We start from the raw sequence: 14,004 nt of genomic DNA, 5'->3' as shown, positions 1-14,004 counted from the left end.
GGATCACTTTTTAGTCTTTTTATTCTAGAAAGTGTGAGTCCTAGCTCAGGAACAGGCCCAACTCATCCACACTGACCAAGATGCCCATCTAAGCTAGTCCCAATGCCTGCGTTTGGCCCAGGTATCTGTCCAAATTTCTATTAAATGTTGTAGTTGTACTACTTTCTCTGGCAGTTTGTTCTATATACACATCACTCAATGGAATAAGTTTCCCCTTAAATTCCAATTAGATCTTTTCTTCCTCATCTTAAACCTATCCTCTCTAGATATTGATTCACCAGCTCTGGAAGAAAAAAGATTGTGAGCATTCACTCTATTTATATCCATCATTTTACACACATCATGATCACCCCTCAGTCTCCTGTGCTTCAAGGAATAAAGTCCAAACCTAATCAGCGTCATTCCTTCTGATGAGCTCTAGGGAGACTTGGCTATGATGTCCTGACAGAGGCAAAGTTAGATACACTTTGGACAGCTTAGTTTTACTTGCATAATGTTGAACTAGAAGACCTTCTAAGGAAAGAGTTCACATAGGATGTGGGAATGTTTTGAGAACTTAGTGTGAGTACCAGTCTATAACCTTGAGAGTAGATAATGGTGAAAAATACGTTTGTCTGAGAAAGTATTGAAATAAAGAATCTTGAAAGTTACAAAAAGGGGCAATTTCTTTGTGCGAGGGGGATTTTCTCTTAGGCTGGATCGCGGCTAGTGCTAAGAGCTGGAGATTATCGAGATGGGGAGAGAGGCTGGAAAAGTAGTCATATACTTGCAGTTACCTCTGGCATGGCTCAGTGATTGGCTGATAAGTATTTTTTGTCTCTCTTACTACTTTATTAACCAATTTTCTTTCATTCTGTATTTTGTTTTTTATAGAACTCTAATAAGGTTATAATAAAGAACGAACCTGGTCAGGTGTCAGGTCTCTCAGTGGGAGAGCATTTTGGAGATAGTGATCACAATTCTATCTCCTTTATCATAGCATTGGAGAGGGATAGGAACAGACAAGTTAGGGAAATGTTTAATTGGAATAAGGGGAACTATGAGGCTATCAGGCAGGAACTTGGAAGCACAAATTGGAAACAGATGTTCTCAGGGAAATGTACAGGAGAAATGTGGCAAATTTTCAGGGGATATTTGCATGAGGTTCTGAGTAGGTACATTCCAATGAGACATGGAAAGGATGGTAGGGTACAAGATCCGTGGTGCACAAAGACTGTTTTAAATCTAGTCAAGAAGAAGAGCGTATGAAAGGCTCAAAAACCTAGGTAATGATATGAATCTAGAAGATTATAAGGCTAGCAGGAAGGAGCTTAAGAATGAAATTAGGAGAGCCAGAAGGGGCCATGAGAAGGCCTTGGCAGACAGGATTAAGGAAAACCCCAAGGCATTCTACAAGTATGTGAAGAGAAAGAGGATAAGACGTGAGAGAATAGGACCAATCAAGTGTGACAATGGAAAAGTGTGTATGGAACCGGAGGAAATAGTGGAGGTACTTAATGAATACTTTGCTTCAGTATTCACTACAAGAAAGGATCTTGGTGATTGTAGGGATGACTTGCAGTGGACTGAAAAGCTTGAGAATGTAGACATTAAGAAAGAGGCTGTGCTGGAGCTTTTGGAAAGCATCAAGTTGGATAAGTCACCGGGACTGGACGGGATGTACCCCAGATTACTCTGGGAAGCGAGGGAGGAGATAGTTGAGCCTAGGGCAATGATCTTTGCATCATCGATGAGGATGGGAGAGGTTCCGGAGGATTGGAGGATTGGAGGGTCGCAGATGTTGTTCCCTTATTCAAGAAAGGGAGTGGAGATAGCCCAGGAAATTACAGGCCAGTGAGTCTTACTTCAGTGGTTGGTAAGTTGATGGAGAAGAACCTGAGAGGCAGGATTTATGAACATTTGGAGAGGCATAATACGATTAGGAATAGTCAGCATGGCTTTCTCAAAGGCAGGTCGTGCCTTACGAGCCTGATCGAATTTTTTGAGGATGTGACTAAACATGTTGATGGAGGTAGAGCAGTAGATGTAGTGTATATGGATTTCAGCAAGGCATTCGATAAGGTACCCCATGCAAGGCTTATTGAGAAAGTAAGGAGGCATGGGATCCAAGGGGGAATTGCTTTGTGGATCCAGAAATGGCTTGCCCACAGAAGCCAAAGAGTGGTTGTAGATAGGTCATATTCTACATGGAGGTCGGTGACCAGTGGTGTGCCTCAGGGATCTGTTCTGGGACCCCTACTCATTGTGATTTTTATAAATGACCTGCATGAGGAAGTGGGGGGATGGGTTAGTAATTTTGCTGATGACACAAAGGTTGGGTATGTTGTGGATAGTGTGGAGGGCTGTCAGAGGTTACAGCGGGACATTGATAGGATGCAAAACTGGGCTGAGAAGTGGCAGATGGAGTTCAACCCAGATAAGTGTGAGGTGGTTCATTTGGTAGGTCAAGTATGATGGCAGAATATAGTATTAATGGTAAGACTCTTGGCAGTGTGAAGGATCAGAGGGATCTTGGGGTCTGAGTCCATAGAACACTCAAAGCTGCTATGCAGCTTGACTCTGTGGCTAAGAAGGCATATGGGGCATTGGCCTTCATCAACCGTAGGATTGAGTTTAAGAGCAGAGAGGTAATGTTGCAGCTATATAGGACCCTGGTCAGACCCCACTTGGAGTACTGTGCTCAGTTCTGGTTGCCTCACTATAGGAAGGACGTGGAAACCATAGAAAGGGTGCCGAGGAGATTTACAAGGATGTTGCCTGGATTGGGGAACATGCCTTAAGAGAATAGGTTGAGTGAACTCAGCCTTTTCTCCTTGGTGCGATGGAGGATGAGAGGTGACTTGATAGAGGTGTACAAGATAAGGAGAGGCATTGATCGTGTGGATAGTCAGAGGCTTTTCCCCAGGGCTGAAATGGTTAGCACGAGAGGGCATAGTTTTAAGGCGCTTGGAAGTTGGTACAGAGGAGATGGCAGGGGTAAGTTTTTTACGCAGAGAGTGGTGAGTGCATGGAATGGGCTGCCGGCAGCGGTGGTGGAGGTGGAAATGAGAGGGTCTTTTAAGAGATTCCTGGATAGCTACATGGAGCTTAGAAGAATAGAGGGCTATGGGTAGTTCTAAGGTATGGACATGTTCAGCACAGCTTTGTGTGCCGGGAGAGCCTGTATTGTGCTGTAGGTTTTCTATTTTTCTATGTTTCTATGTTTCTAAGGTAATTTCTTATCATCTTTAACATGCATATTTTCCTTTGTTTGCAAATATCTCTTGCTGTGGTATCAGAAAAGAACAAGGAATAAATTTAATTTTTTTTACCATAGGCCTACAATTACTTATCTGTATCTTTCTCTCAGCCCAGGACTGAAATTATTCATGGAAGCAATCTCAGCTTGGTCCAAACAATCCTATCTGAGGGCCAATGTTTTGTCATTTCTGATACATTTCCTCCCTGCCCTTCTCCCTTACCAACTTGCCTGCTAAAAAGCTATTATTCTCCTGCTCTCAGTCCCTCTCCATATTGTTAGCCATTTCACTCCAATTCTTTCCCCCAAATATACAGTGAATCATTCCATTCCTAATCCTTTCCTCAAATACACTGCCACTTTCCTGTTTCTGATCTTTTCCCAAGAGATCACCACAACTGCTCCCTTTATGAGTACATCACCCATCTTTCTACAACCAATCCATTCTTATCAACCCAAATGACCCACCCAAATCAACACCCCCCCCCCATCCAGTCCAGGTATATGACAAGTGATCTTTGATCCTGGAGTAATGTGTATCTCCTGATCTGTTTCTGAGGCCCAAACAATCTTTTTTTTGTGTCATAGGTACCTAGACTGCACCATTCTAGTAAATCCGCACTGCTGTACTAGTTTCTAGACACCCATTTGTGACCTTTAATCAAGCCTCCTTCCATGCTAAAATGTCACTCTTAACTTTATAAGATTGTACTTTGTGTAGCAAAATTTGAAATTCATACATTCAATTTTCCTTTATCCATCCTGAAAGTTACAGCCTGAAAAGTAAGAATTGAATTTGTAAAACATAATTTCCCTTTCATGGAGCTATATATAAATCAGCCTAATAATATTAGGATATTTTAAATAGACTTGTATAACAAAATTATTATACCCTTTTCTTTTCTGATTCAGTAGCAAAAGGTATTCGCAGTCAAGAGGCACTATATACATACTTGCTAAAGGTTGTAGAAAACTACTTTATTAAGGTTATATAAATAATACAGAAAGAAAGTAGTATATTTAATAAAAAATAAAGAAGGAAACAAAACAATACTTGTCAACCAATCAATGAATGGATCCTTTAATGCAAGAGGAAACCTTGGGAGTCTGCAATATTTCTCTATCTCTTAGTTCCAGTCACAACCCTGCCTAAGACAAGATTCCAACTTGCACAAAATTACCCCTTCTCATACCTTTCAATACTTAGCATAATTCCCACCCAATATTTTTACATTTAGTCATGGTACCAGTTTATATCCCCTTATCTCTTTGTCACCTTCGATCTAGGTACATATCCGAAAGACAGAGACAGCACGTCTGCAGAAAGACTCGTTCAACACTATTACCTACTGTCAAGGCTGAGTATCAGTGCTTCTGTACTGCGTTCTCACAACATTCCCACATTCCAAACAGACACATTATGTCTTACAACCTCTATTTTGTTGTAACAACCTTATGCACACACTAAGGAGGAATCAAATATTGTTCAATTTCAGCTTACAACTTGTTACCACATATTATAACAAATTCCTGCATTCTTTGATAACCAGTGTCACATTTACCTGAAGCTTTAAACATGTTTTCAGGTTGACATACATGTTCCTACCTTTACCTTAAAAACCTTCCAGGTTGAAAACGGACTTCCACGATCTTTGGGAAAATTAACTGATTTGATTAAAAATATTTAAGGTTTCCCCCGCCATCCGAAGGTAGAGCGTTCCTATGAAACGGTTCGTAAGCCGAAATGTCGTAAAGCAAAGAAGCAATTACCATTTATTTATATGGGAAAATTTTGTGAGCTTTCACCGACCCAAAAATAACCTATCAAATCATGCCAAATAACACATAAAACCTAAAATAACAGTAATATATAGTAAAAGCAGGAATGTTATGATAAATACACAGCCTATATAAAGTAGAAATACTTCTCTACAACAATTGTCTGCACAGATCTCCGTAGCGAAAATCTCACGCAAGCGCTGTTGGCATAAACGCGCTCTCCAGTAACCTTTAAACTATGAAGCTGCCAAATCTACCAAATAACACATAAAAATACACAGCCTATATAAAGTAGAAATAATGTATGTACAGTGTAGTATCACTTACCGGAATTGGGAAAACAGCGCCGAGCACACTGATGATGGTGTGTTAGACTAAGTCGTCGCCGGCTGGGTGGTGCGGTGGCCCCCACCCTCGGAGCCGCCGACCCGATACATTGCCGCAAAGAACGCAGCAGTAGCCGGGAGGCACACAGCACATCATTAAGAAAAAAGCCAAAATAAACGTGCTAATTAATTATGTGTCGGTGGCACCTAATTAATTAGCATGTTTATTTTGGCTTTTTTCTTAAAGACGTGCTGTGTGCCTCCCGGCTACCACCGCGTTCTTCGCGAATCGGTACAGTGTCTGTCCGGGGCCTGGGTGTTGGGGTGGTGGGACACGGGGGTGTCATCTCATTGTCGATCAGGGCAGGCAGCTCATCCTCTTCTATGTCTGCCTACCTCGATGTCAAAAGTCGAGGTTCGTCGTCTGCTGTGGCTGATGTAGAAGGCTTGCTTGACTGCTGAGCCTCACACATTTTTCTATCATACAGTTGTTTGTAAGCACTCAAACCATCCTGCAAATATCCCCTAAACCTACGTGCCCTGTCAAGATTAAAGTCATACTTTATCATTGCAGCGAAAGTCTCACGCAGTTGCTTCACCTTCAGTATTCAGTTTCGATCGTTATCTTTTTCTCTTCCAAAGGCATCAGCTCTTCATCTATCAGTTCTTGGTCATGGGATGCCAAAACCTCTTCAACATCATCTTCGTCAACTTCCACAAGCCAAACTCACTTTGTCCTTGCTTCGTTCACCACGATTGAAACGCCTAATTATGTCTAGTTTTACGCTAAGTGTAATACCCTTACGAGCTCTTTCAGGCTTTTCCGACACCCTTAGAACTCATCTTGCTAATGGCTGCTCAATGCAACGTGTTTCAACAATGCCGTTCCGAATCCGGGGCAGAGCGCCTGCTCGGGGCACGCGCTGCCTTTTACTGCGCGCTGATTTTTTCGCGCACTGATTTTTTATCGCGCGCTGCCTTTCTTCGTAACAGTGAAAACACCTTCTGAAAGCGAAAACAGGGTACTAATGTAGATCTTTCGTAACAGTGAGATTTTGTAAAGCGAACGTTCGAAAAGCGGGGGACACTGTACTGCCAAAAGGTGTCAGGCAGCATCATTGAAAAATTCTGGCAATTCTCAAGTAGCAAACCCATAGACAAACAAAAGCATATCACACCTCTGTCAAAGAAATGAAATCGAACTTTTAATTCCATATTTAAAATAACCATATTTTGAGTTAAGAAACACAAACATGAGATCTGTTCAGGATGTTGAGAATAAAAATAAGAATAAAATTTACAGAATGTAACATAACACACAGGAGCATCTATAAAAGCACTTCAGTCATATATAAATCTTTCCTGAAAACATTTCATTTATGCATTTCCTTCATTTCAGAATCACACTGAAATTTGATGGGATTATTAGATGGTTGGAAGATGATCGTATTGCTGCTGACGAACCTGCTTTCTGGGGTCTGCTGCAGGGGACCCATTATTACCAGAGAGCTGAGGCAGAAGCTAATGTAAAAGAAAATGACACAACAAGCGAATAAGCATACCGGAAGTGTATATCTTGTGAGACTTGGTCCTTGATTTTAATCCCGTAATTCCCCACCCAACCCCTAAAGGGCAGGAAGTCTAAACTGATTAAAATCATAAAAATGGAAATATTTCCAGGTTCTCAGCCAGAGCAATACTGAAGGTCAGACTATAGAGAGTTTCATCTAAAAGCAGACAAGGCCCTAAGTCACCTGCAATAGCCAGAGCTAGTATTGCTATTGTTATGGGGAGTATAATTCATGTATAACTTCTGTTCTATGTGTTGTCTGAATCTATTTGCCTGTGATGCTGCTGCAAGCAAGGTTTTCATTGTACCTGTACCTCACTGTACTTATTCATGACAACAAACTCAGTTTGACTCATCTTGATAGTGCTCTGTTGTATAACGACATGGAGAGAAAAAACTGACCAGAAGATAATGAGGTAAGTCTTAACAAATTTTCTTCTGTTTGTGGAGAGATGCCCCAGCCCAATCAATTGGAGAAATTTCCCTCAAATTTCAAAGGAAATGCTAAGACCTGTCATCCCTTGATTGAAATCTCTTTCTCCCATTGCATTCTGGGGATTGTTCTCAAGAATTCCTGATAGCAGCCATGTGGGAACAAATTTCCAATTTTGTCAGATGGTAAATCTGGAGATGTCAAGAAGAATTCTGGAAATTAAACTAAAATAAGCCACTGTGTTTAGGACCTACAGAGCAACACCAATCCACATGGTCTCATTAATGGTCTCCCCATACCCCCATATCCTTTCCAAGCCCTTATGGAACCATTGTGTTATTTAGTTAGTACTACTTTCAACTTGAATCAGTATTTGCTACAGTTTAAGCAGATTGTTAATTTTGAATTTGAATTTTTGCCTGATACAGCACAAATTACAGATAAGAGCACGACTGAAAGAATAAAGCTTACAATTTGATTGATTCCATGGAGTATAGTAAAAATTCAAGTTTTATAATTAATCTGCTGGATTGTTCATTTGCATTTAGTCTAACTTTTTGAGACAATAATGCACAGCAACAAAAGTCATTTTAAAACCAATGAGGAGACTAAGTTTAAAGCAGCATATTTTCACTAGAAAAATTGTTAATGCAGGTCGACCTTCTCTAATCCGGCACCATTGGGACCTGAGGAGTGCCGGATTAGTGAAAATGCCGAATTACAGAAGGATCGCATTAAGCATAATCAGTGCCGGATTATCGAAGGAACCGGATTACAGGTGGTCGGATTAATGAAGGTCGACCTGCACTGTGCAATTCTAATATCACATTACACCTTTACTTCACAAAAATAAATGAATTAAAACTGGATTGGGGTACTAGTATGAATAATATTCTACCAGTTTGGCACTGCCAAAGCCCCAAATTGCTGGATTAACGAATCCTCCTTAGAGCACAAACTTTAATAAAACTTCTTCACATCTACTGTCTGGTAAAAAAAACTCCAAAGACATGGATGCAACTGAATGAGCATTACTTTTTTTTTTAACATATTTTGTACTGTTCTCCTGAGGATAGGCTTGGAAAGTCAGCCACAAGCTCAGTTGCATCAGTGGCCAGTGGTGGAAGGAATATTTTGGACATAAACGTGATTGATCTGTAGTTTGGGCTGTCACAGAAGGCCAACATTTCAGAGGTGTTAAGTAGAAATGACTGAGAAGCAGTCATTTAAAGTCAAGGGTGGGAGGGTTTCAAGGCAGCTCTTCATGTTTTTGCTCAGGAGAGAGTTCACAGCATTTGGTGATGAGAGAGGTGATGAGGAAATGGGCGACAGTTTTCATATTAACACTAGGGAAATGCTAGAATATATGCTTAAAAATAGTAACAGGACATACAGAAAATTGGGCAAGTTAATAGATTAATGAGTGGGAAATAATGTCTGCTAAATGGACAGACTTCTTTGACCTGGGCCTAATGGCCTATTTCATGTTTCTGTTTCCGATGGCCTTAAATATTTTAATTATTTACAATTTGGCTCTGTGGGAATAAAATCACATTTTGCTGGAAATGCCCAAAAAAAGAAATAACATCATCATGCCATGATAACATGGGTGACTCACAACAGGTAGGTTCTGGTCAAAAGTCACCATTCATATGATTTGACCCAAAAGTTTTCTACAAATATAACCTATTCTAGGCAAAATTGCATAGCGTTGAAAATAACCCATGTCATGTGACCCAGTTTCTAGGCAAATATCTCCTTAGGGCCAATCTCTAATTTTTTTTCAAATACATTTCACAGAAGCCCACAGAAATGCTTTTTTTTTAATATATATTAGAGGCCCTGTTTGTAAAGTGATAAATAGGCTAGCCACAATATGCTGTGTATAAAAAAATCATAACACCTTTAGTAAAAAGCCATGTTTAGTGCTAGCATCAGTGCTACATGTCTAACTGTGCTACTCAAATCAAAGAACTAGGTCTCAATTGAGGTAGTCAGGTGTGGTAGTGTTATAACTTGAAGTACTATTGGCTAGCTAAGGAAAGGTTATAGCAAACGTTAGCCAAAGCTATTGCTGATTGCCAGTTAATAGTTTTGCTGGTGGAGAACATGGAAGCTGGACTTGTTTACAACATCCATCTGGTAACATAAGAATATGAGATATAAAAGAAAAAGGAATAAAGGCAGGAATAGACCATGCAACCCCATCCTAGGGGTCAGCCATTCAGCAAAATTATGGGCTCATCTGACCTTGGCACATAAAGTAAAATTTTACCTCAAATTTGATTTTAAGACTTTAAAGTTATTTCATGTTATTTAAATTTAATTCAGTTTATTCACATTTCATTTATTTTTAAAATAGTCGATGTATAACTTATATGGTAAACTCAGCAATATATACCTGCTGTCTTTTTTGATTCCGGCCATCAAGCCACTGCTTGGATTTCTCATTTCCATCTCTATATTTATCAAAATAAGGGCTGTCAATCAACTCTTCACAGTTACATCTGTCCACTGGATCCATTTTCAAACAACTCTAAATTAAAATGGACACAAGTCACCACTACCACAATAAACAATTTCATTAATGTAATGCCGAGAAATTGGATCCATTAGAGTTTCTTTTATTCAATAGTGATTTTTCCTTGATTAGGTTGTTTCAGTAATCATTTGTAGGTAAAAATGAGCCTACCGGGAAATAGGGCATCAAACCAGTTATTTCTGAGTGTTACACGAGGAAATCTGCTGATGCTGGAAATTCAAGCAACACACATCAAAGTTGCTGGTGAACGCAGCAGGCCAGGCAGCATCTATAGGAGGAGGTACAGTCGACGTTTCAGGCCGAGACCCTTTGTCAGGACTAACTGAAAGAAGAGCTAATAAGAGATTTGAAAGTGGGAGGGGGAGGGGAAGATCCAAAATGATAGGAGAAGACAGGAGGGGGAGGGATGGAGCCAAGAGCTGGACAGGTGATTGGCAAAAGGGATATGAGAGGATCATGGGACAGGAGGCCTAGGGAGAAAGAAAAGGGGGACGCCTCCCCCTCGTACCCCATCCGTTATTTATTTATCTATATACCCCACCTCCCTCTCGTACCCCCTCCATTATTTATTTATTTATATACCCCACCTCCCCCTCGTACCTCATCCGTTATTTTATTTATACAACCCACCTCCCACTCGTACCCCATCCGCTATTTATTTATTTATATACACACATTCTTTTTCTCTCCCTCCGACCCTCTCACTATACCCCTTGCCCATCCTCTGGGCTTCACTCTCCCCCTTTCCTTTCTCCCTAGGCCTCCTGTCCCATGATCTTCTCATATCCCTTTTGCCAATCAACTGTCCAGCTCTTGGCTCCATCCCTCCCCCTCCTGTCTTCTCCTATCATTTCAGATCTCCCCCTCCCCCTCACACTTTCAAATTTTTTACTAGCTCTTCTTTCAGTTAGTCCTGATGAAGGGTCTCGGCCCGAAACATCGACTGTACCTCTTCCTAGAGATGCTGCCTGGCCTGCTGCATTCACCAGCAACTTTTATTTCTGAGTGTTATTCATCTTAGCATGTCTACCTGGTATGTCTATCGGGTATGACGTTGTACCTGGTAGAGTACTGAAAACCTGTGCCAACCAACTGGCTGGAGTGTTCAAGGACATCTTCAGTCTTTCACTGCTGCAGTTGGAGATTCCCACCTGCTTCAAAAGGGCATCAAACATACCTGTGCCCAAGAAGAGTAGGTGAACTATTTCAATGATTATTAACTAGTTGTACTCACATCTTTTGTGATGAAGTGCTATAGAGTTGATCATGGCTAGAATTAGCATTTTTCTAAGCAAGGACCTGGGCCAGCTGCAGTTTGCATACCACCACAATAGGCCTACAGCTAATGCATTCTCGTTAGCTTTCCACTTGGCCTTGGACCACTTGGACAACAGCAATACCCTCATCAGTCTGCTGTTTATTGATTACAGCTCAGTGTTCAACTCCATCATCCTCTCAGTACTAATCAACAAGCTTCAAAACCTGGGCTTCTTCAACTGGATCCTTGACTTCCTCATCAGGAAACCACAGTCAGGGCAGATTGGAAATATCACTCCTTACTGACAATCAACACCAGCACACCTCCAAGATGTGTGCTTAGCCTGCTTTTCTACCCTCTCTACACCCATGACTGTGGGGCTAGACACAGTTCAAATGCCATCTATAAATTTTCCAGTGACACGACTGTCGTCGACAGAATCTCAGATGGTGACAAGGAGATATACAGGTGTGAAATAGATCAGCTAGTTGAGTGGTTTCACAACAACAATCTTGCACTCAATATCAGTAAGACAAAGAATTTATTGCGAACTTGATGAAGGGGAAGTTGAGGGAACACACACCTGTCATTATTGAGGGGTCAGCTGTGGAAAGGAGAGCAGTTTCAAGTTCCCGGGTGTGAACATCTCTGGCATCTATCCTGGGCCCAACATATTGATGCAATTATAAAGAGGGTATACCAGCGGCTAGGTTTCATTCGGAGTTTAAGGAGATTTGGTATGTCACTCTAGCAAATTTCTACAGCTGAACCGTGGGGAGCATTTTAACTGCCTGGTATGAAGGGGCCACTGGACAGGATCAGAAAAGGCTACAAAGGGTTGTAAACTCAGCCAAGTCCATAACAGACACTAGCCTCCCCACCATGCAGGACATCTTCAAAAGTTGATGCCTCAAAAAGATGGCATCCATCATTAAGGATCCCGACCACCCAGACCATACCCCATTCTCATTACTACCATCAGAGAGGAGGTATAGGGGCCTAAAGTCACACACTCAACATTTTAGGAACAGCTTCTTCCTCTCCGCCATCAGATTTCTGAACGGACAATGAACCCATGAACACGACCTCACTATTTTTGTTCCCTTTTTGGACTACTTATTTATCTTTTTAATAATATGCAGGGTATTTTTATTATAATTTATAGTATCTTTATGTCTTGCGCTGTACTGCTGCTGCAAAACAATGAATTTCATGATGTATGTTAGTGATTAAAAAAAACCTGATTCTGATTCTGAAATGTTCCAATGGCAACTAATAATGCCACATGTAGCACACTAACTTTACCTTCATTAATGGCATAAAGCCCAGCTTCTCAGTGTGGGGGTGGTGAGTCTCAAGGGAATAATTTCAGCAGAACAGAAACTGCCGTTTCCACCGGAAACATCAACAATTCCTTTCCCCAATACAGGTGCTTTGTTAAACATTCACACTAAACTCAAGATTACATTGCCCTAAATGATTGCAATTTGGCAGCAACTCTACTGACATCAGGAGACTAAGCCAGACAGCTTCAGAACTTATTGCAGGCTACCTAAGCATCACAGATGGTGTGAAAATGAAGAGTGGGAAATGTTATTCTGACATATGCAAGGGTACTTGAATAGTGAATCAGAATCAGGTTTAATATCATCGAGAGACTGCACCTGTCTGTAAATGGAGATAGCAGCAGTTTTGTGCTGCTCTTAGTTTTGTTCCTTTCCCCCTAGTTTAAACTTCGAATTTAAAATTTTTACTTGCTGATTCTTGAGGGGGAACAATATGTCTATGTCTACGAGGAGTGGGAAGAACTTGTCTGAACCTAGTGATAAAGGTAATGGGAAAGGAAAGATGCAAAAGGAAAGATCTGATGAAATGCCACCATGGGCTGAAGATATGGTTTGGACACTGAATTCAATTAAAGATCAGAATGGGTCAATTGAAGACCAACTGGAAAAGAATAGTAATGAAATGAAGTCATTTCTGGGAAAACTTAAAGACCTAGAAACTCAAGTTATTACACACGAAAAGGAATTGAAGATAACTAAGCAAAAATTGTTTGAAGCTACAACTTGTTTGGAAAGATATCAAAATAAGATTATAGACCTGGAAACTAGGTCTCACCGAAGGAATATACCAATTGTTGGGCTGCAAGAAGGAGCTGAAGATGGAGATTTAACTGCTTACTTTGGTAAGCTTTTTCATACCTTATTTCCTACCATATTATCACAGCCGCCTACTATAGAAAGAGCACACAGAGCTTTTACTTCGAAATCTAAAGACCCAAATAAACCAAGGTCTGTTTTGGTTTGCTTTCATCACTTTAAAATTAAAGATCAAATAATGCAACAGGAAAGAAAACAGAGTTTTTAGATTTAAGGAATCTGAGCTCCGTTTTTATGAGGATTATCCGAAGGAGGTAATGGAACAAAGATCAAGGTTTGCTCTGGTAATGAAACAAGCATATAATAAGAAATTGTTCCCTTCCTTACGCTACCAGACAAGAATTCAAGTTTTTCCTCCTAACTCTCCTCCTCGTACATTTTTTGATCCAAAAGCTGCACCGGAGTTCGTTCAAACTATACCTGCCGCCACTACCGAATGAACTGTCTGGAAGGTTGGTTGGTTATCTGTATATTATTGGCATTTTGGAAAGAAGATTTATGAAGGTTACTTGGATATTTCACTGAGAGACTATTAAAAGAAGATAAGGAGATTTGTTCATTATTGTATATTATTGGGTTTTTTTTGGAAAGAAGATCTATGGTTCAAGTATGACTGTTTAAATGGTTACTCGGACATTTGACTGAGAAAAAAAGATAAAGGAACTTGTTCCTTTAACCTAATATCTGGTTTGATGG

At 40.6% G+C, this 14,004-nt stretch overlaps 1 protein-coding gene across 5 annotated transcripts in view; it reads right to left on the bottom strand.

Annotated features, from left to right (window-relative positions):
- Nucleotides 1–14,004, bottom strand: part of LOC134350746 (cyclin-dependent kinase-like 4) — a 74,694-nt gene that overhangs the window by 15,924 nt on the left and 44,766 nt on the right. For 3 of the 5 annotated variants that reach the window (XM_063056378.1, XM_063056380.1, XM_063056379.1), the window contains exon 9: nt 9,748–9,882. The exons of 1 other annotated variant lie outside the window; for it this stretch is intronic. In XM_063056378.1, the coding sequence (XP_062912448.1) occupies nt 9,748–9,882 (135 nt within the window). Of the gene's footprint in view, nt 1–6,206; nt 6,865–9,747; nt 9,883–14,004 lie in introns of those variants that run through there. One more of the 5 variants, XM_063056381.1, reaches the window with a different exon arrangement.

Source organism: Mobula hypostoma, chromosome 8 (genome assembly GCF_963921235.1).
Source record: "Mobula hypostoma chromosome 8, sMobHyp1.1, whole genome shotgun sequence".
In the NCBI taxonomy this organism is placed as follows: domain Eukaryota; kingdom Metazoa; phylum Chordata; class Chondrichthyes; order Myliobatiformes; family Myliobatidae; genus Mobula; species Mobula hypostoma.
Note: the sequence above shows the minus strand (reverse complement) of the source record. Positions and strands in the feature narration are given on the sequence as shown.